Source organism: Camelus bactrianus, chromosome X (genome assembly GCF_048773025.1).
Source record: "Camelus bactrianus isolate YW-2024 breed Bactrian camel chromosome X, ASM4877302v1, whole genome shotgun sequence".
Lineage (NCBI taxonomy): Eukaryota > Metazoa > Chordata > Mammalia > Artiodactyla > Camelidae > Camelus > Camelus bactrianus.
Genome location: NC_133575.1, coordinates 25,255,736 through 25,279,228, shown reverse-complemented (window position 1 = coordinate 25,279,228; position 23,493 = coordinate 25,255,736). Strand labels below are relative to the sequence as shown.

General features: G+C 33.4%; 1 protein-coding gene across 8 annotated transcripts in view; it reads left to right on the top strand.

Annotated features, from left to right (window-relative positions):
- DMD (dystrophin) overlaps positions 1–23,493 on the top strand; it is a 1,840,970-nt gene that overhangs the window by 730,864 nt on the left and 1,086,613 nt on the right. For all 8 annotated transcript variants that reach the window (XM_045507265.2, XM_045507267.2, XM_045507235.2 and 5 more), the window contains 5 exons: positions 729–884; positions 4,486–4,656; positions 19,652–19,831; positions 20,142–20,270; positions 21,885–22,055. In XM_045507265.2, coding sequence (XP_045363221.2) covers positions 729–884; positions 4,486–4,656; positions 19,652–19,831; positions 20,142–20,270; positions 21,885–22,055 — 807 coding nt within the window. The remainder of the gene's footprint in view (positions 1–728; positions 885–4,485; positions 4,657–19,651; positions 19,832–20,141; positions 20,271–21,884; positions 22,056–23,493) is intronic.

Genomic DNA, 23,493 nt, shown 5'->3' with positions numbered 1-23,493 from the left:
CATGAGGCTTTGTTATGGCAACATACTTTTGTGAACCAGTATATGTTTTCTTTATATTTGTTGTATACATGTGAGTTTTTCATAGTATTTTCTATCAATCTACCTTTAATTGATCAATCCCATCAAGAAAATAAATGTGTATAATATAATTAATATATTTAAAATTACCTTCTCTCCTTATATATGGTTTAATATATATTAAAAATATGATCTGGAAATTAAGATGTTTCATCCTGACTGAAAGGTAAGCACCATGAGAACAATACTGAACGTGTCTGACTTGGCCACCATTGATTGTCTAAGTGACTCAAATACTGTCTAGGATAAGGAGGCACTCAATAAGTACCTGGTGAATGAGTAAGTGAAATTTTTGAAACTTATATAACTAGAATTATATAAGTATAACATTTAAAATAGAAATCATATAACTTTTAGAAATGATCTTTATAAACTTGAAATGAAGAATAAGATGTATGTAAGACATGTTCTTACTTTAGTAAAGGTAACTACACAATATGCGTGTCTGTATGTATACATATAAATAGAAGAGTTAAGTCAAGAGAAAATGCAAACACTGGTTATTGATCACAGCTGCAAAATGCTACTCCATTAAAACTGTAACCACGGAAGAGTAACTCAGATGCTCTCTACTCCCATATCTTTTTATTAAAAATAGTATGAGTTAGACACTTGCTTATTACTATGTTTTGTTTTCTGTTTTAATCTAGAACTTATATAAAAGTCTGAGTGAAGTGAAGTCTGAGGTGGAAATGGTGATCAAAACTGGACGTCAGATTGTACAGAAGAAGCAGACGGAAAACCCTAAGGAGCTTGATGAAAGAGTAACTGCTTTGAAATTGCAGTATAATGAGCTGGGGGCAAAGGTGTGTGTGTGTCGAAATGACAAGCACTAGCTACTTCCCTCTTTCCTTATAAATTGTAAAGTAAAAAGCAGTAATTATGTAAAATTAATGTCTCAGAAAGTCCTAAATCATTTACTCTCAGTAGATAGATGCATGGATACATAGATACATACATACATACATAGACAAAGGTAGAGATAGATGTAGTCCCATGTGCAATTCTTATTAGGAAGCAGTAACTAATCAGTGAAGATCTTCTTTCCAGTCTACATTAAAAAATATGTAAAGCTTAGCAAAATTTTTATTGGTCCATCAGATACTGCTAAAAGCGTTTCTTTGTTCTAAACTTGCTTCTTCTTTTCATTGTGCACTTTTACTTGTGATGACTCAAAGGCTGGTAAATTTTATAAACTAATATACCTACTTATATTTAGGTACAATTGAGTTGATACATTCTACATAGAAAGAGCTTTACTGAGACCTAAGGGGAGAAAAGTGTATTTTTATGGGTCAGGTTTCCAACCTTACTGACTATAACTATATCAATGAGAAAATTGTCATTCCATCTTAGACACAAACATAAATGCTGTCAAAAGTAGCCATTCAGGGGTAGAATTCTCATATTTCACCTAAAATTAGATTGAAAGTTACGTCTTGAAGCTACAAATTGCAAATTACTTAGTACTGAGAGAGAGTGAATTTTAGATTCACATGGAAATCTAAAAAAACCATCTATATTAGTTGACAGTCTTTATTTTTATATTTTAAAAACCTAATTTATATTTCACATATTTTGAAAGATAATTCGCTTTTTCAAATTTAAATTATTGCCTGGGCCTTTTGTTTGCCTGGAATTTGCACAAAGTCTTTGCCTTTGCAAGAGTAAATTTAAAATAATGGAGAATAAATCTTATAGAATTTAACACAGTAAAAATGACATTAGAAGGCAGTTAGTGCCCTGAGTTGATTATTATTAAGTAGTGAGTGATTCTAATGAAGATGTAAAGACCGACTTATCCCTGAAAAAATATATTTGGAAGTATATATTTATTTAACCATTTGGGACTTTATAATATCATTAAAGCAAAATGAACGATTACTAAGAAATCATACTTAGCTTTCGTAGGATGACAGAACACCACAAAAATGTAGGGCAGACATTTATTTTTGAAATAAAGATTTAGAAACACTTATGATAAAGGGAATATGTATAACTCTTCTCGTATAAAAGTATGTCATGTATTCCTTTACTAAGAAAAAAATTGTCCATGTTTAAATCTTATAAGCATCTTCAACAGTGGTGGGGTTTTTTTTTTATGAAATCTAAGGAAATAAAGGATATCTTGATATATTATTCTTTTTAGATAAAATACAAACCATTTCATTTTAATCATCTTCAAAATTTGTATTATTTCATTAGCCTCAATTCAATATGGATTACTTTTTGCTATTAGTCAGCTCAGGCTCCCGTAACAAAATGCCATAGACTAGGTGGCTTAAATAAGAAAATTTTATTTCTCAGAATTCTGAAGGCTGGGAAGTTCAAGATCAAGGTTTCAGCCTAGTAAGGACCCTCTTCCTGGTTTGTAGACAGATACTTTGTCACGGTGTTCTCACAAGGTGGAGGAGAGAGGGTGGGAGGGATGGAGGGAGGAAGAGAATGAGAGAGGGAGGAAGAGGAAGAGAAATCTCTTTGTTCTTCTTCTAGTCAGGCCACAATTCTACTGATTAGGGTCCCACCCTTATAATCTCATGTCATTTTAATTACTTTCTGAACACCCTCTATCCAGACACAGTTGCACAGGGGATTTGGACTTCAATTTATTCATTTTGGAGGGATTTCAATTCAGTCCTTGACAGTTTTCTTAAAACAGTTTTATTGGTTTGGTTAATATCACCAACTTAGCTTAATTGCTCAATGAATAAAAATTGAAGCGTTTCATATATCTGAATCTATTTAATTTTCTTGAGAGATATTACACCTAGCACCCTAGGTATCATAATACTTATAATTCCTTGTGTGGGTCCTGTGTGCTTTAATTTGTATGACAGTATACGTAAATAGCCTCAAATACTCAATGCCTCAATACTCATTTCAGCCTCACTTACATTTGTAAGTGTTCATGGAACAATGATTGCTGAAAACTTTCTAGCTGCAGGTGGCACTCTTTTAAATGTATTCTTTCTCCACCAGAAAAAAAAAAAAAGTATAAAACTCCGTTTTCCTTAAGATGGCAGTGTCTCCTGTTTTATTAAAATCTATTTAACTGGATATAAACAAAATAGAATAAATAAAAATCATTAATGCATTATCTCTGGGAAGATAAAATATCTTTGAAATATTGAATCTGAAATTCTTTTTCTACCAGCGATGCATAGAAAAAATAACTATACACAGAAACACACCATATAGTGTATTTTTTTTCTCCCCCACACAATTAAAACCCTTGCACTCAAAAGGGCAAATGCTTTCACTTCCCTAAAGGAGAGAATAGGAGGGAAAATATGTTAAGAAAATAAATTTACAGCCTCAGCAACAAAACATTTTTTAAATGTATGTTTGCCTCTGTGAAACTAAAAAATTTTTTGAATATTTGAAATTTATCTCGAAGTTTCAGGGTATTTTTATTGCAGCATTTAAAATTCTTTTAACCTGTCTTCACTGTGGCATTTTTTTCATGCTTATGGCTGGATTCTTATTTTGGTTGCAGAATATATTTATATTGTATATATGTAAATATATATATTTATCAGGAATATATCTATTCATCTGGAATATACATGTATATGCACATATATATGTATATTTATGAAAGAGATTCTGGGCTTTTTATTAAACCAACAACTGACTCACTTAGAAGATGTAGGTGGAGAAAACAAATTTGTTCATTCTCTGTGTGAGAACATGGAAGAATTTGATTTTGAGAGTCTTAGTTTTAAACACTGAGAACTAGAACACAGGATCAAGTCATGATTTTCTCTATTAAGGAGAGTGAAAATTTTGTTAACGCTATTAAATTTTTGCCCCTGTTGGATGATAAAAGTATGTTTAAGGAGAAAATGACTTATTCTTTGTGTTGTTTTTCTGCAAAAGTAAGACAGTTTAAAGATACAATGACAATAAGTTTGACTATTCTAAGTATTATACAAATACCTTTGCCTCTGGACAGAAGTAATATTGTTTGTTTTGATTCCTTACCAGCAAGGGCTAGCCTCTTTTGTATATAGAGGATTGTGAACATTCTTGCCCATCTCTATGACAGATAACTGAAGGTTTCCTAAAAGAAATGTGTCATATCTTCAGTTTGACTTACATCATTCTATTTATTTACAAATATTGGCCATAAATTATTTTAAAATTTATATTAAAGAAAATAAGTATAGCTTTTCTTTTTACCCAGTACAGGGCACTATCTTTTGGAGAATGGATCTTGTCTTCCTTAGACTATTTATTCACTATTAATATCCAGAATATATGATTTTTTCCTAAAATATTATTTTTCAAAAGTAAGAAAGAGATTATTGTAAAATGACAAAAATATGAACGTTCCAGCTAAGTGGCTATAATTAAACTTGAATCGAAAAAGTAAACCAAATTACATTTTATTATCATTTTTTTCAGGTAACGGAAAGAAAGCAACAGTTGGAGAAATGCTTGAAATTGTCCCGTAAGATGCGAAAGGAAATGAATGCCTTGACGGAATGGCTGGCAGCTACAGATATGGAATTGACAAAGAGATCAGCAGTTGAAGGAATGCCTAGTAATTTGGATTCTGAAGTAGCCTGGGGAAAGGTAAAACCTGTATCACTGAAAGGTTATTTTTAGCATATGTGAGACTATACAGTAATGTGGTTTTATAAAGAACCATTAATGTGCAGCAATAAAAGAATTATAAATATTATCTTGCTTTATTTTCCCTTTCCCCCTTTCCTCAAAAATTCATCAGTAGTTTGACTGTATATTTCAGGACTACAGTAATACCACTGGGAAGCCTGAGCAAGAGTCTCTCCAAAGCTTATTTAGAATTAGGCAGGATATGAAAGAGTTCTTAAAGATATATACAATATTAGTCAGAAAGTTAGTCCAAAAATAAGATTCTGTGTTCCCTAGCTCTTCTAAGACAGACTACTCAGATGGACCCCACCCATGAAGAGGGCCGGGATGCAGAGAGAGACTTCAGACAGTTGGGCCGGACAGACTTGCACAGTCAGCAGACTACCGATGTCACAATCATAAAAAAAATCTCAAGGAGTCTGTACAGCTCTATCATTTCCATTACCAAATGGTATAGGGTTTCCTTTAATCCTTAGCTGGTAAATTCCTGCTGTTTCTCTCATGGTCAATCAGACATTATTGCTCTCTACAATTTAAGGTCAAGGCACTCAGCCTAATTTTTTCAGTCAGTTTATTGCCAGATTACTTGAAAATGTGTTTATATAAAGTTAATAGTTGATATTAGTAATGTGTTTTTACCTTAAACTTTGCCAAGCCTTTGGGCACTTAGGAAAAAAATAAATCATAGCACACTGTACCCCTTCATTTTTTATTAACAAACACTTGCCTGTATGAAATAGATGTTTAAGAAATCTGTGCTTTATTTTTAATTCAACAAACCTGTCTATATTATCCAAATCTGGGAAATCTTAATTGCATTTTGTAAAAACTTAAAATTGTGCAATGAGACCAAAGTCTACATAAAGAAAACTGATTTTCTTTATGTAGACTCAGAGGACAAGTAAATGTAAAATTTGTTACAAACAAGTTTTTTTTAAATAAATAGGAGTGAATGAATTTCTTTTTCTTGCCATTTAGAATAGATTTGTTATTAGAGCTAAGATATTGAATCGTATTTATTAGTTCAGGATCATATATGTTGTGAGATTATTATAGTAGCGAGTCTACAGAGGGTCCAGATTAAAAATTACATTGGCCTTACATTTTCCTTATCACCTAAACTAATATATTTTTTCGTGATCATTTAGTTGAAATCAGTGACAATCATATATTTAGGTGTAGGCTTGGCTGCTGTGAGAAATAAGCCAAAAATACTATGTCTCTGAGAAAATAGAGATTTATTTGTATCTCTCACAGTATAGATGGTTCTGATTAGGGGAGGCAGCTTTGCTTCATGAAATTCTTGCAAGATTTAAGTCCTTTTCATTCCACTGTTCTGTAGTCCTCTGGGTATTTGTATTCTCATGATAACACTTTCTCACTTCCACAACACCTCGCTCCTAGCCCATAAAAAGAAAGGGAGAAAAGGAAATGAAGGACAATCTGCTCTCTTAAAGGTATATTATGAAAGCCCCATGCATTATTTCTGTTCATGTTCCATTTGCCAGACTGTAATCACATGATCATATTTAACCTTCAGGGAGAGTGGCAAAAGATGGTCTCTAACTGGGTGGATGGCCAATGTGTCCTGCTGAAATGATGAGTAAATCTTACAGTAAAGTGAAGAGAGAATGTATTCTTGGGGACAGATAGCAATTTTGCCCAGAGCAGTATCAACTTTACCTTTTCCATCATAAGATAAAGACCAGATCTGTATGGTCTGACTCTCTCATTATAAATACACATGACCTACTGATGGCAGTTGCTACCAAAGTACTCATAAGCAAAAAAGCCCAGAAAATACTTAAGATCTATTAAAAGCGTGAAATATGATAAAACATGCATGGAGCAAGTAGTAGTACATATAGAGGATTTATGAAAACGATCCAGACTTCATTCTTTCATCCTCCCCTCAGTGCTCTGCACAATGTATTTGACTGTTCATATCTAATTTAATAAGGTATGTTCGTTTGCTAGGGCTGCCTAGCGAGGTACTGCAGACTAAGCGACTTACACGGCAGAAGTTTATTTTCGTACAATTCTGGAGGCTGGAGACTGGAGGTTGAGGGGTTTGTTTTTGGTTTTGGTTTTGGTTTTGGTTTGTTTTTGATTCTGATTTCTTCTTCTGAGGCCTCTCTCTGTGTCTTGTAAATAGCTGTCTTTATGTCCTATCTCCTCTGTACAGGCCTGTCTCCCAGTTTCTCTTCTTCTAAGGATACCACTCATATGGGATTAGGGTCTACCCTAATGACCTTTTTTTTAAAATTTAATTACCTCTTTAAATGTCCTGTCTGTAAATAGGGTTACATTCTGAACTGCTAGGGTTAGGACTTAATCATATGAATGTTGAGGGGACACAGTTCAGCCCATATGGTGAGATGGCTTTATAAATATACTGAGGAATGCTAACATAATGGCGTACAAAGGACCAGAGCTAGACATTCAGGGAATCTGAACAATTCTGACTATAATTTATAACTGACTGAGGTGTGGAAGTATGCCACATGTACTCAAAATTCAAGGTTCCTCATAAAGTCATTGAATGTGTTGCCTAAGGAGATATTTTTACCTTAACCACACCATAAAGTCATTAAAATATCATCAGATAATGAATTTGGCAATGTTTCTAGATTATCCTTGTCATATTAGAAAGCTGTAGTGGTCTGGAGATGTGTCAGCTTATTGAGTCTGTTTGGGAAATATCTTCCATAAAACCAGGGAACACTACTCATTTGAGATCCAGTAAGAAAAATGTTTAGAAAACTGGCATTTTTGTTTACGTGATAATTTATCACTCTTTCTGGATCTTTTGAAGCACTAAGCTGCTAATGATATACTTTAAGATCCCTTACTGGTCAAATGAAAAGTACAAACATTTACATCTAAATTATGTAATTTTATAAGAAACTCATTTGAAAGGTGCTGAAGCTTTTTCAAAAATCACCATCATGTAATAAAAACACGTGACCTACAGATGTAAAGCTGTTACATTTATGGTAATGATTCTACTTTTTTAAAAGGAAAGAAAAAGAACTCTTACACAGGAAACCTCATAACTCCTTAGTACATTGTCATTGCACATGCTTTCTTGGTAAATGGAGAACTCGACTCAAACTGTTAGTCTCATCTGCCATCTCAAAGGATAAAGTTCAGATTTTTTTCAAAATACATTGAGCATTCATCCATTCATTCATTTATTTTTGGTTTCTTTTTTTAATTGAAGTATAATCAACATATAACACTCTATTAGTTTAAGGCATACAATATAAAGATTCAACATTCGTATACATTGTAAAATGATTGCCACAATAATTCTCATTACCATCTGTCACCATACAGAGTTAGAAAATTCTTTCTTCCCATGATGGGAACTTTTAAGATGTACTTTCTTGGCAGCTTTAAAATTTGCACTACATTATTATCAGCTATAGTCACCATGCTGTATATTACATCCCCATGACTTAGTTTATAACTGAACGTTTGTGCCTCTTTTTTTTCATTTCCCAAGTTCTTTTTATTTTTTCAATAATGTAGTCTGTAGTGCAAGCTTAACCACTTATTAGAGAATCAAGCCATGTTCTTTCCACTTCATACATCATCACCGGCACTAAAAATCCTGAGATCAGGATGCTTCTAGCAGAATTTTGTTACTGCATTAGGTAGAAAAAAATGCTCTTTGTTTTGGTAGTTCAGCAGCCATTGGTGTTTTTCTTTTTTCTTCCAGTTTTGAGACATAATTGAGATACTGCAGTGCATAAACTTAATGTATACAGCATAATGATTTGACTTAAATACATCATGAAAAGATTACCACAATAAATTTAGTGAATGTCCATTGTCTCATATATAAACAAAATGAAAGAAAAAATATTTTTCCTTGTGATGAGAAGTCTTAGGGTTGACTCTCTTAAGAACTTTCAAATATAATATACGGCAGTGTAAAATATATTAATCACATTGTACACCATATCCCTGGTATTTATTTATGTTAAAACTTGAAGTTTGTAGGTTTTGACCACTGTCATCCAGTTTCTGCCTCCTACCCCAACATGTGGTAACCATAAATCTGATCTCTTTTTTTATAAGTTTTTTTGTTTGCTTTTGAAATATAATTACCCTACAACAGTATGTTAGTTCCTGGTACACAACATTGTGATTCTGTATTTCTATACATTACAAAATAATCACCGTGATCAGTCTAATTACCATCCGTCACCATACAAACACATTGCATTACTGTTGACTATATTCCCCACACTGTACAATTCATACCCATGACTCATTTAGTTTGTTACTGTAAGTTTGTACTTCTTAATCCCATTCCCCCATCTTCCCCCTCCTCTGGAAACCACATGTTTTTTCTCTGTATCTATGACTCTGTTTCTTTTATTAGGTTTGTTCATTGTTTGTTTTGTTTTTTAGATTTCATATATAAGTGACATAATATGGTATTTGTCTTTGTCTGTTTGTGCTTCTTGAGCATCCTTCACCTATTTCTCCTATACCCCAGTACCTCCTCCCCTCTGGCAGCCACCGATCTGTTCTCTGTGTCTGTGAGTTTTGTTTTGTTTTATTTTTGTTTGTTTTTGTGTTTTTAGATTCCATATATAAGTGAAATCATACTGTAATTTTTTTCAGTCTGACTTATTTTACTTAACATAATACTTTCAGGTTTCATTCATGTTGTCACAAATAGAAAGATTTCATTCCTTTTTATGGCTGAGTAGCGTCCCATCGTGTGTGTGTGTGTGTATGTATATATACATACCACACGTTTATCCATTCATACATCAAGGGACACTTAGGTTGTTTTCCTATCTTTATGTCATCTTTGGAAAAATGTCTATTCAGATCCTGTCTCTTTTTAATCAGATTTTTTCTTCTTCCTGAATTGGATGAGTTGTTTATATACTTGGATATTAATCCCTTAGCAGATAGATATATGACTTGCAAATATCTTCCCCCATTCAGTAGGTTGTCTTTTCATTTTCATGATGGTTTCCTTCATGGTGCAAAAGCTTTCTAGTTTGACATAGTCCCATTTGTTATTTTGCTTTTGTAACCATTTCCTTTGGAGTCAGATGCAAAAATATGTCGCTAAGACTGATGTCCAGAAGCTTTCCAGAGTTCTGTGCAGTTGTGCAGTTTCCCCAGTATGATTAACTGAAGAGATATTTTTTCTCCATTGCGTATTCTTGGGTCCTTTGTCATAGACTAGTTGACCATGTATGTGTGGGCTTATTTCTGTACTCTTTAGTTTGTTCCATTGATCTATGTGTCTCTTTTTATGCCAATACCATCCTTTTCTGATGTACTATAGTTTGGAAATATAATTTGAAATCAGGTATCATGGTGCCTCCAACTATGTTCTTCTTTCTCAAGACTGCTTTGTCTGTTCAGGCTCTTTTGTGCTTCTATACAAATTTGAGAATTGTTCTATTTCTGGGAAAAATGCCATTGGAACTTTGATAATGATTGCATTGAAACTGTAGATTGCTTTGGCTAATATGGACATTTGAACAACATTAATTCTTCCAGTCCATGAGCATGGAATATCTTTCCATTTATTTGTGTTTTCTTCAATTTCTTTCATCAGTGTCTTACAGTTTTCAGTGTACAGGTCTTTTACCTCCTTGGCTAAATTTACTCCTAGGTATTTTATTCTTTTTTAATGAAATTTTAAATGAGATTATTTTTTAAATTTATCTTTCTGGCATTTTATTTTTAGTGTATAAAAATGCAACATATTTTTGAATACTGAGTTTGTATTCTGCTAATTTACTGATTCGTTTATTCTAAAAGATTTTTGGTGGAGTCTTTAGAGTTTTCGATATATAAAGTCACCTTGTCCACAAATAGTGAAAGTCCAATATGGATGCCTTTTATTTCTTTTTCCTGCCTAATTCCCCTGGTTAAGACTTCTAATATTTTGTTAAATAAAAGTGGGGATAGTAGATATCCTTGTCTTGTTCTTGATCTTAAAGAAAAATATTTCATTTTTCACTACTGAGTGTGGTTTTAGCTGCAGGCTTGTCATATATGGCCTTTATTATGATGAGGTCCATTCCCTTTATACCCACTTTGTTGAGAAATTTTATTATGTATGAGTGTTGGATTTTGGCATGTATTTTTTCTGTGTCTATTGAGATGATTATATAATTTTTATTTTTATTTTGTTAATGTGGCATATCATGTTGACTGATTTGTGGTTGTGGAACATTCCTTTCAACCCTAGAATAAATCCCACTTCATCAAGATGTATAATCATTTTAATGTATTCTTGAATTCATTTGTTAGTATTTTGTTGAGGATTTTTGCAACTATGTTCACCAGAGATACTGGCCTGCAGTTTTGAGGTGTCCTTCCTTGGCTTTGGTACCAGGTAATCCTGGCCTCATAAAATGAGTTTGGGAGCATTTGCTCCTCTTCAGTTTTTTTTAGAAGAATTTGGGAAGGATAGGTATTAAATCTTCTCTGAAGATTTGGTAAAATTCATCAATGAAGTTGTATGGTCCTGGACTTTTGTTTGTTGATTTAGTCTCCTTACTAGTGATTGGTCTATTCATATTTTCTATTTCTTCATGATAAAGTGCTAGGAGATAGTTTGTTTCTAGGAATGTATCGTTTTCTTCTAGGTTGTCCAATCTGTTGTCATATAGTTGTGCATAGAAGTCTCTTATGATCCTTTTTATTTGTTTGGCAATAGTTGTAATTTCTCCTCTTTCATTTCTGATCTAATTTATTTGAGCCTTCTCTCTCTCTCTCTCTCTCTCTCTCTTTTAGTGAGTCTACTTAAATGTTTGTCTTATTTTATCTTTTCAAAGAACAGATTCCTAGTTTAATTGATCTTTTATTTTGTTTTCTTTTTATTTCATTGATTTCTGCTCTGATTTTGATTATTCCCTTCCTTCTACTGATTTGGGGCTTTGTTCTTTTTCTTCTCATTCCTTTAGGTCTAAAATTAGGTTGTTTATTTGGGATCTTTCTTCTTTCTTGAGGTAGGCTTGTGTCACTATGAATTTCCTTCTTAAAACTGCTTTTGCTGCATCCCTGAGATTTTGGTATGCTGTATTTCCTTTTTCATTTGTCTCAAGGTATTTTTTAATTTCTATGATTTTTTTCATTGACACATTATTGGTTGTTCAGTAGTATGTTGTTTAATGTCCACGTATTTGTGAATTTTCCTTGTAATTGATTTCTAGTTTCAAATCATTGTGGTTGGAAAATATCCTTGCTCTGATTTGAGTCTTAAATTTATTGGGACTTGATTTTTGGCCTATCATATACTCTCACCTGGAGAATGTTGCATGTGTGTTTGAGAATAATGGGTATTCTGCTGCTTTGGGGTAAAATGTTTTGTATATATTGATTAAGTCAATTCTGGGCTAAGGTGTTGTTTAAGGCAAATTTTTCCTTATTGATTTTCTTTATGGATGATCTATACATTGATATAAGTGAGGTATTACTAAAGTGGGATCATGAATGAGATAGCATCCTTATTAGTATTCTTATACATAATATTCTTATACATAGTACTCTTATACATAGTATTCTTAAACATAATAAAAGGGTTTGTGTTGCCATTTTTCTGTCAGCATGCCTCCATGCATTAACTGTGACAGGAACTTGATCCTGGACTTTTGCCACGTCTTCTTTATGAATGAGTATCAGGAGTTTGGCATTGCAGAATTGGCTTGATAGACCACAGGTATTGTAGAAGTGAACTTTCCAAAATATCTCTCAACCAGGTTTTCCTCCTGCTTGAAATTCTATAGTCACATGTTTAAAATTATAGATATTAGAACAGATAGCTCTTCCAAAAGATACCGAGTGGTGCGTGACACAGTTCCAGATGTTTCAAAGTACCATCTACTTGGAGAGGACTATAAACCCAAGCATCTCTTAGATGTCACAGGTTAGATTTTTAGTGGTTTTGTGAGAGAAAGAATGGGGGCACTTCTGGATGATGGTGAGGTTGATTAACTGGTAGCACAGTTGGAGGCAAAAAAAGTCTGTCAGCTCCTACCATATGACCTTGCTTCTAGATTGTCCCTAGAGGGAAAAAAATGAATAAATTTAAAAGGTAGCCCAAAGATTTTAAAAGGTGAAAGAAAACATTAAAATAATAGGAAGTGGACATTTTAGAATAATAATAGCATAAATGAGATGAAAATTTATAGAGGGAATTGAAAAGCGAAAGCGTTAATGCTACTTTGAAATTCCTAATGCCCAGTAGTGGTTTCATTCTGGTTTTAAATTCAAACGATCTGCCTCCATCAGAGTAGTGATAAAGAGGGAAAAATAAAGTTTTTCAAAGCATAGATTGCTCCTAGCTGCATGGTCTAGACAACAGAGACGACTCGAGAAAACCATAACTGTTGATGTTTGTCACACCATGAATGATCAGATATTTTCTCCCTTCATACCTTACAAATCTCTGATAATGGATTTTGCCAGGTTGAGGTGAGAAACACTGATGTCTGTGGAGTAGAGACATAGACAACATAGACAACAGAAGGAGGGGATAAGGCAAACTAGGGGAGATTGCTAGCACCTGGGGAGTTTGAGTACCAGCACTGTACAGGATCTTCCAGCTGTCGTGATAATCCCTACTCTCTTAGACAACTCCTTGGGAATTAAGTTTCACTTGCCAAAAGGACTGGGAAAATATCTCTTTTCTTCACTAGTATTTCCAATGCTTGTAACATAATATGTGACATGTAGTACATGCTCAATGAACATTGTTAAATAAAATAAATTGTAATTTAGGAGATAAAAATTAAAACATAATGTAAAAGCATTTCTCAAGAGAAGAGAAAAATACTTGTTTGCTTCCAAAATAATGGTAAGTTTTAGAACAAACAGACTCAGTCATTTGATCAAATGCTCCCATTTTATAGATGAGAAAATAGAAGTCCTGATACATAGCAAATCTGCAACTAAAATCCAGTACTAACTCTGATTTTAAGGTATCTAAAGTAGCAAAAAGGTATTCATCATTCACAATTAGATTAAAATACACCATGGCTAAATTTGAAGTAGTCAATATATAAGTCCATGTGAAAATAATAAAATGAAAATCTGATGTGCATTTATCACCTATCTTAGTCTGTAGTCTACTGCCACTGGTGTGATACTAGATTTTAAATATTATTTGTTAATGTCTTGAAATCACTTTGATTAGTTGGATGTAAATAAATCAGTGTTGAATCTCCCATTTCTGGCCACAGTTGTTTAGCATATGAATTGAGCACAGAAATATAACCATAGGAAAATAAATATTTATGTAATTAAATAGAAGCTTATATCCCTGATGATCATTACGTTTGAAAAATAAAAGCTTTAGCGATGTTTAATCTGTATGATTTTCTAATTTAACCACTAACAGATTTCTTTTATTCCTAATTTAATTTCAGTAATCAAAAATTCAAAGCCAGTTAAATGATTCAGTTACATTAAAGCCCTTTAATATCCACAATGTTATCTAAAAACTAAAATGGTTAAATATTATCCCATAGAAATGATTTTGGTATTTTAATAGTTTAAATACATCAACCTTTTGGATAGTTCACATCTACCATTTTTCATAAATTGACCATTACTTTGTATTAACAGTATTCTTAGGGTACTGGGAGTTGCCTGAGAGAAACACACATGCACAGACAGACACACACACAAATGTTGAATTTAACTCAGTGTATTAAATAATGCAAAATAATCGATGTTTAAATAGTCACATAAGAAGCTATGATTTTCACATTTCAGAGAAAATGTTTATAATATTCAGCATTGGGAACAACAGTTACAACTTTCCTAATTCTTCTTCTTCTGTCAGTTTAGTCCTAAAATTTGACAATCATCCAATAAAATCTCAAGATAGAGTGTATCTTTCTGTTTTGCCAGTGGTTCTCAGCATTGGCTGCACGTGGAAGTCACATGGGTAACTTTAAAAGGCTATCAATGCCAGGGCCCACCCCCTAGAAATTCTGATTTAATTGATCTGAGTATGGCCAGTGTCTCTCATATTCAGCAAAGTTTGAAAACCACTAGCTAATGCAGTGCAAGCAGACTTATGAGATCTACATTCAGCTCAGCCAACCATATCCTGTGTTTTTTTTAGACAATCACCTTTCACAATTTAAAGAGATCTGGCCTCTAGTCCTAGATTATCTGGATAATTGCCTCAACTCATCATTCCTCTTCACTATAAAAGCATGAGAACTATTACTTATTTCTAAAGTCTGTTACACTATCATTCCCATGAAAAATTACATATCTTTTTTTAAAGAGAGCACAGTAGTTTATTGTGAAGTGAAATAACACTAGCAGATCATTAACTTGGTACAATGAATGCATCAAGCAGCTGTTACTTAGAAAATAGAACATCTGTTAAATGCCACTGGAGTCACTATTCACTGTCATTATAGTTATAGCTATAATTTCTTTTCTGCACATTCTGCTTTCATGCAATTCTTTTTTAATAGACAATACATTATTAATAAAAAGTCAATACACATTGCTATAAAATCCACTATTTAATGTTATATATTCTTTTAAAATGTATCATTATATTATTCCATCACATTAGCCTAATAATAAAATATTTTCTAGTCCTCTAGCCATGACAGAGTAACGTAAGGACCTGAAAAAGTTAATACCATATTTTATTACATTTAAGACATATTAGATTGTATGATACACTGTTGATTTAATTACAGCTGTTGTGGATCAAAATAAACACCACCACATTAAAAGTAAATATAAATTGTAAATTTTATCTCAATTTCAGAAACTTTAATATGTGACAAATGCATATCTTGAAATTGCAGTGATATGTTAATTTGTTCATTTCCTTCCCATGAATATATTTTGTAGCTAAAGGTGAAAGAACTCTTTCCTATTCCTGATAACAAGAAATGGTATAATATTTATGCAGACTGACTGAAGGCAGAATTAACTTAGGGAGGGTGACCTTTTAAAATACCTTTTATGGGTGTATTAGTTAACCCTTCATTCATTAGAGGGAACTTGCACGAGAGAGCAAGGAAGAGATCAAATAAATAGGAATTTAGTAGCATCCTAGTAAAGATAAGACAATATATGGAAATGGTGTTATGGAACACATTTGACCAAATGTGGGGCTGAGTGAAGACAGAATCTGTGGGACAGGGAATACTTAAGAGAGAGAAAAAGGGAGAAGGTAGGAATAATAGGAAGTCAGACTGATAAGTTATCATAAGCATATAAGTCCCTAGGATATTCCAGGATAACTTATGGAGGGCTTTGGACTTCAGAAAATGTGAAATGGGTGGGAAAGAGGGTCAAGCCCAAGTAGGTTATGTTTCTCTGCCCCTGTTGGAAAATATCTGTGGGTGTATCCTATGAGACCAGATAATTATTCCAACATTTTTGCCATTTTAGCTTTAAATAAATTAAGGAAGATGTTTCCATCACATCATTTTATGATCAACAGAGACCAGCAGGATAGGTTTTCCCATCCTGCTACCTCATTAGGGAAGTGAGTTGATGACTGATGGTGGAATCTTGAACCTCATATGCCATTTAAAATTAGACTCAGGTGATTTAACTTTTAGGTGTGAGGGATGAATCGGAATGTCATTTCCATCCTTCACATGAATACATGGGTGGGTGTCTTCATTAGGAAAAATTAACCTATGCTACCCATTTCTTTTATTGTAAGAAAACTGGAATAACATTAAAAAGTGCTACAGCTATGAAAAAGTAGAGAGTCAATTTGTTTCTTGAAAATCATAGAGGTTAGTGTTTCATATTTTTACTATTCTGGAGCTATCAAATGTTACAAATTAAAGATACAGAAAATAAAGAAAAAATGTTAGATTTTGTGGCAGTTTATATTTACATTGAGTTCTGTTCTTATTGGACATTTTTCCTATACCATAAAAACCCGGAGCACCAAGTATATAGCACACATTACACTGCTGTAGAAACTCCTGAAACTAGACTTATGACCATGTCAGGGGTCACAATAAAACTGAGTGTCCATGATTTTGCTTTTTATTCCAACCCTAAAATCAACCTTAGAAGCTGTCACACTACTGAATGATTGACAAAAACCTAAGAGAGCTGAGTTACAGTTTAGTCAATTTAATCATTGAGTTTGAACTTGCCCATTCAGAAGTGTAGACCTTCCAGAACCCTCTCCACCCCTCACCCCATGAAGCAGCAGCAGAAGACGTGTGCTGAGGACTGAATGTCTTTTAAGAGGAAGAAATATATTTTCCATTCTTTCTCCCCATCTCACCAACCCCACAAATAAGTCTACCTTTCTTAAATAGTAATACATAAGGGTATAGAGAGATGGCCAACAGCAGTTGCTATAGTTCAATTCAGTAATTTAGTTCTAAATACATCTGCAAGTATAGACATTCTGTTATGGGAAACTTCTAAAGCACAGGAAAATGGTTCCTTGCCATCATGAAATGTGTGTTTTTAGTTTCCACTGAGTACTCTGTATTCCCCTTTGGGTGGCTCTTGATTTCAAACTTTATACTTTCTAATTATTTTGTACTTTGTCTTTAATAACTCTCAACCATCCAGTCTTTTATGGTAACTCTGATTTCAATTGTCACCTCTCCCTTGAATCCATTTATGCTTATCTCAGCCATGAATTAGCTTTTTCCAAAAATGATGTTCTTTCTAACCTGATAGAAAACTGTTTGATTGCATTTCAACTTTTCTCTGCAGCTACACTAAGGATAAGATTAGATTGTGGTATGCAAAGACTACCTCCTTACTTATCTCTGGCAGTGAATGGGCCAGTACAGAGTGGGTATTGAGCACCTGATGCACATTGGCTAACTGAAATTTAAGTAAGATCTTCAGAAAGCATGATCAGCCTTTTTTTAAAGTCCAGTATCTTATTATTTGTAAGTCGTATCTTTAATTAAAAATACTTTTGTAGGAAAAAATAAAAAATTCTTTAAATAAGCACATTATTTTTCCCAACCCAAAGTGGTATTTATACAAATGATTAAATACCAGTTTATTCTTGAATACCACATTTAAAGGTTCAACTCTAGGTCTTTTTACAATAAGAGTGTAAATTGTTTCCCAAGTTACTTTTGACCATAAGCAGTTACAAACCACCACAGTGAACACTGGTTTTTTTCCAAGCTCATGCTTATGATGGTGTTAACTTTAACATGTTTGAGTTTTGTCTTATGACACTTAAGAACCTAAAATGATACCACAAATTAGTCCACATTTCCTATTTTCTTGTTCTCATTAAGTGAATGAAGCATCACTGGATAGAAAACATTTTCTCAAGAAAATTACTGGAGAATTTTGGCAGATTTTAATACATAGTAGTTGTTTGGTATCCGTGAACTATTTGCAACAATATTTCCTAAATTAAAAACCTAGTCTGGAATATAGGAAGTAGGGAATGCTCATTTGCATATATTTCCATATTTTGACACATACTCAAATACAAGTTTTGTAAGGATAGGGATTTTGTTTCTCTATCATTTTATCCACAGTGCCTAGACTGTAACTATTATTCTGGTATATTAGAAAGATAGAAAAGGCACCTTGAGAGTATCTGGGAGTAAAGCTATGTGCTGGCCTCATAGAGATTGTCTTGCTCTCGTTTACTTGGACCATTTCTGTTCCTCTCTGTGCATATATTTTCATTTGCCTCTTTACAGGAGGTCTCCCTTCACTTTCTTATTATTGTCGCTCCCCAGTGATTCTGCTTTACCACGTCTTTTGCTTGCTATGGTGAAGACATCAGCTCCACTTCAAATGACTTCTCAGTGGGTGGATTATCATAGTCTCTTTATCTCTCAGTTGAACTTCTTGAGAGAGTATTTGTTTGGCTCTGACTTATCCACAGGTGAATCTCTGACAGCTGTATGTGGGTGACGGAGGGGTCAGGGGCAGAGGAAGGGAAGTGCATGACTGTAACGTGGTCAGCTGTGACATGTAACAACAAGGGGGCTGTAGGTAGAGCCGATAGTGAACATTCTTACTAGGTTTAATTTTCCATCAACTCTGTGCATAAATTTTGATATTAAATGTGCTTGTTTTCATGTTTTGAAAATTAAGTCTTAGGAAGTGATGGTGCTCTCAGGGAATTTTAATATTGTATCCTTAACTGACTTGTAACTGAAATTAAGCATTTTTTTTAATTATAAGTGTGAGCAACAAACTGCAGTAACATCAGTAGTTTCTATGACTTTGTCACCAGTAGGGATGACAGATAATTTTAAATCACAATCTAGTAATTTCATATGACTTCACAACACCAGTTGTGCTCATCACTAATTATCCTAGTTAAAGATCTGATGCTACATCACTGTAATTACACATGTTAGGAAGCAAAACATAGGTTACTATCTTACAAATGTAAATGTATATTTATTTCTGTATATTTTATTTCAGTATAATTGTTTTTATTTGAAATCCAGTGTATTTAATATTGTTTTTAAAAACATTATTATGAGAAATGGTACTTAAGTGACACCAGATGCCAAATAGTTTTGTGGCACCCAAAATCTGAAAATTCCTGCTGTAGAAATATAGGGGTACTATAAATGCTAAGTTTTCTAAAAGCATTTGCTTATTTGTGGAGGAATTTTCTAAGATCTAGCTTTAGCCAATACAGTTACAGTTGCAAATTAAGTAAATATAAATAAATTTAGGTGGACAATAGGTATATTTATTGTTAAGTATGTACAAGCATAAATACATATGAAATTAATCATGCTTATACATACATATATATTCATATACACACAATAAAGGAACTATAATGTATATGGTATGGTTGTTATCATTCATAAAGACATGGTTGAAAGTTTAAACTCTTGAAAAATCTTACCATAGTAAGTGTACACATAGCCATTTCAAAAGCACTAAATCTGAAGACTACAGTATATTACTTGAAGCTCACATACTGTTCTTTTCACAGGCTACTCAGAAAGAGATTGAGAAACAGAAGGTTCACCTGAAGAGCATCACAGAGCTAGGAGAGGCCTTGAAAACTGTTTTGGGCAAGAAGGAGACCTTGGTTGAAGATAAACTGAGTCTTCTGAATAGTAATTGGATAGCTGTCACTTCCCGAGCAGAAGAATGGTTAAACCTTTTGTTGGTAAGAGGCTAGAAGATTTTCAAACCCTCTCTATCATGGGAAAGACATTACATAAGCTTTCAATAATGATATTTGTGTTTGCAAATTTCTCAACTCCATATAAATGCTGGCTCTTAATTCTTCATCTACAACTGTATTTAATGTTTTTCCATGTTTGTACTATATTCTATATAGTATGGAGATTGCACCTAAAAGTAATTTGAATGATACTAAATGTTTGTCTTTTAAAATTGTTGGAAATGTTAGGACGAGTATTTAAAAAATATCATCTAACTAATAATATGGCATGATATGTCTCTGTCAAATTTAGGAATACCAGAGACACATGGAAACCTTTGACCAGAATGTGGATCACATCACCCACTGGATCATTCAGGCTGATACACTTTTGGATGAATCTGAGAAAAAGAAACCGCAGCAAAAAGAAGACGTGCTTAAGGTAGCAAATAAAATATTATGAAAAGTAATTTTCCAACTGCACAACAGTTATATCAATCATCTTTGTCCTAAAAGATACCAAGGACTTCTTAATAAGAGTGAAAAAAATTCTTCTTCCTTCCCTTCCTCTGCCTCCTTCCTCCGCTTTCTCCTTCTTCCCTTAATCCCTTCTTTGCTTCTCTCCCTACTTCTTAATTTAAATGGGAGTTAATGACTTTGAAGAGTTCTGTAATGTGGATATCTGTCCATAACCACCTCTAAGCTAATCACTGGCAACTTAAAATCTGATGAAAAAAGGCTCTTGGATTTATTTTGGTGTTATATTGCAAATTCACGCCCATACTACTATGTTTTTGTATCTAACACAAAGATTAGTTTCCTGGCATAGCCCATGAGAGTAAACACCTGAGGTTCAATCATGTGGACGTTTTGCCTCTGCAATGTCTTGTTAATCTTAGTAACCAGTAACAATACTGAGCTTATGTAAAACTGAATTTTTCATTCTTAATTATATGTAAACAAAGCTTTGTGTTCTCTCTTTTCGTATTGAAACCATTTATTTCTAAGCTATCTCAAAGGCAACCTAGTCTTTACTTTTAAAAAATGACTCCTGCAGAAGGATATGAAAGATATAACGTGAAAATATAACTTATTGATGCTGTATTAGCTCTATTTGATGGCATCTTTTTCAGTTAAATAGGAAGAGTTGCATTTTAACAAATCTCAAAGAAGTTAACAATTCCTTATTTTGTTTTGCTGAAATTTTCAATAATTTTGTTGGACTAGTGGATTATTATTTAAAGAATGCTCAAAAATTGTAATTCCTATTTATATAATTAATTTGTTTCTTTTTTATGAAATTGATCTTTTCTAAGGATTATAATTCCTTTTTAAAGAAAAAGCTGTAAATGTATTTCAGGCTATCCTCAAAACATATTTACCCTATTGTCTGTAACTCATTTTGCTCTTCTTTTTCTCCTTAATTGTAGTTAAGGGATGTCCTCTTATGGTGAAATTCCTTCAGGGCCTTTGGAATTATAGAGTTATTTCACTTACAGCCCTCTCCAACTCCGTGAGTCAGGCAGAAACTTCCTCGGTCCGTCTGTCTGTGACACAGAATCCCTATCTGTCAGAAAATCCATTTTCCCCCCATGGCACTTGATATGATAAAGAAAAAGTGAACTACCAGGAAGGAATAGAAAATTGTTCTTCAGCTACCTTCCTTCATAAGCACATACTAAGGTTGTTCCACAGCTATGAAATTCAGTGAAGACAGGGTAAGATAAGACTAAGTATAAAATACTGTGATGGTTGCAGGCAACACAGAAAAGTCAGGAAAATATCCCTTGTACTTCCTCAGACTAAGTAAATACTTCAAATAAACACAGATCAGACTTAAGCTGGGACAGTGACCTATTTTCCTGAGATTGCACACATTCTCACTCTATTCCTGTTTTATGGAAGTTGGCTTTTTTCTTCCCTCTGTTTTCTCTGCATGTGTTCTTTCTCTTTCTCTTTCTCCCCCTCCTCCATCTCTCTTTCACTCTCTTTTGCTCTCTTTCAACTTCCATTTAATTACTAACTTCAAGCCCTGTCTCTTGCTCATGGAATATAGCGTTTAAAGGCTGAATTGAATGACATGCGCCCAAAGGTGGACTCCACGCGTGACCAAGCAGCAAACTTGATGGCAAACCGCGGCGACCACTGCAGGAAAGTAATAGAGCCCAAAATCTCAGAGCTCAACCATCGATTCGCAGCCATTTCTCACAGAATTAAGACTGGAAAGGTAGGAAGATCTGCTCCAAGGTGGAAACTAGTGATAAATGATCTCTTGCGAAGGTTGCGCAATACTCTGAAGGGGGCAAGCCACCCCTACAGCAAGGTTTTCAAAAAGAAAGTGAAGGCCAAAATGTATTTAAGGAAATTTTACCACTGAATCTCATGGGAGATAAATCTCTCGCCCCTTTTCCCTCCCTCTCCCACCCATCACGCTTGTCTTTTTTTGTTTTTCTTTTTCATGGCACAGCTACTCTAGAACTGCGTTCTGCACTGGTTTACATATGTACTTTCAGGGGTAGCCTACAGCAAAGTAATAAATAGCATGCTGCAGGCCAACAACAACAAAGCACAAAAACATACAGCTAAAGAAAGCATTACTGACATATTTTGCAAAATATAATATTGCTTGTGTATAATACAGATGAAATATCCTAATGGGGTCTTGTACATCTCCTGCATGATCTAGGGTTTTTGTACATCTTTACTGGTTGTGCACAAGTGTGTATGTGTGTGTAATTAACTTGCTCTTGCTAGTTCCCGATACTTAATGTGATAAAATCTATTAGATTATAATGACATGCAAGCCATGAAAACCAATAATTGCAAAGCTTACAAATCCTAATTTTTGTAATTTTATATGTCTATTTATATTTATTTCATGAAGAACCAGGGGATGTCGAACTTTCGCATGATAACCCTTTATATTTGTGTAATGTTTGGTGAAGACAAAATCTTATCTAATAGGTAACTTGCCAGAATATATAAATACAGTATTATAGAATTCCAGCTCCTTAGGGAAGTGTCAGAATGCAAGAAATTACCTCCAAAATTTATAAAATGTAGTTTGACACATTTTTCAATATATATTTTATGTTTTCAAATAAAAAAATGTATGTAAAAAATACATGTATTTACATATACAAATAATTGCTAGAAATAATCTTAAATTAGAAAAACACTGAAATATTTGTGAGAAAATATGATGTAATATGTCAGGTAAGTTTTGAATCCTGGAATAGGAGAATATGTTTGAAAGATATTTTGATAACTATAGACTCCCAATAATAGCATGATTTACAGTTGCTGCATGTTCTAAGGCATTACATTGTATCACTGTTGCATATAATAGCACATATTTAAAGGAATTTCTAAAATATATGGAATATGATAGGAATTTTAAAGACATTATGCACGTGAAACATAGTTATCTTTCAAACTTCACCTTCCCAAAGCAAAGACGTATTAGCTTACCTTAATTCATTGCCTCTTCTTTGTAAGAGTTAACAAATTGGTTCTACTCGTTTATATATTATTTTAAGAAAGTCATTCTGACCTGAAAAATATCTGACAGGCTCTAAAATTTTATTTTCAGTTCATAGTTATTTTTTGTAAGAATTTATTCTGCTGTTTCAAAAAGACAGTTGTTTTCACTTCTGAAGATATCA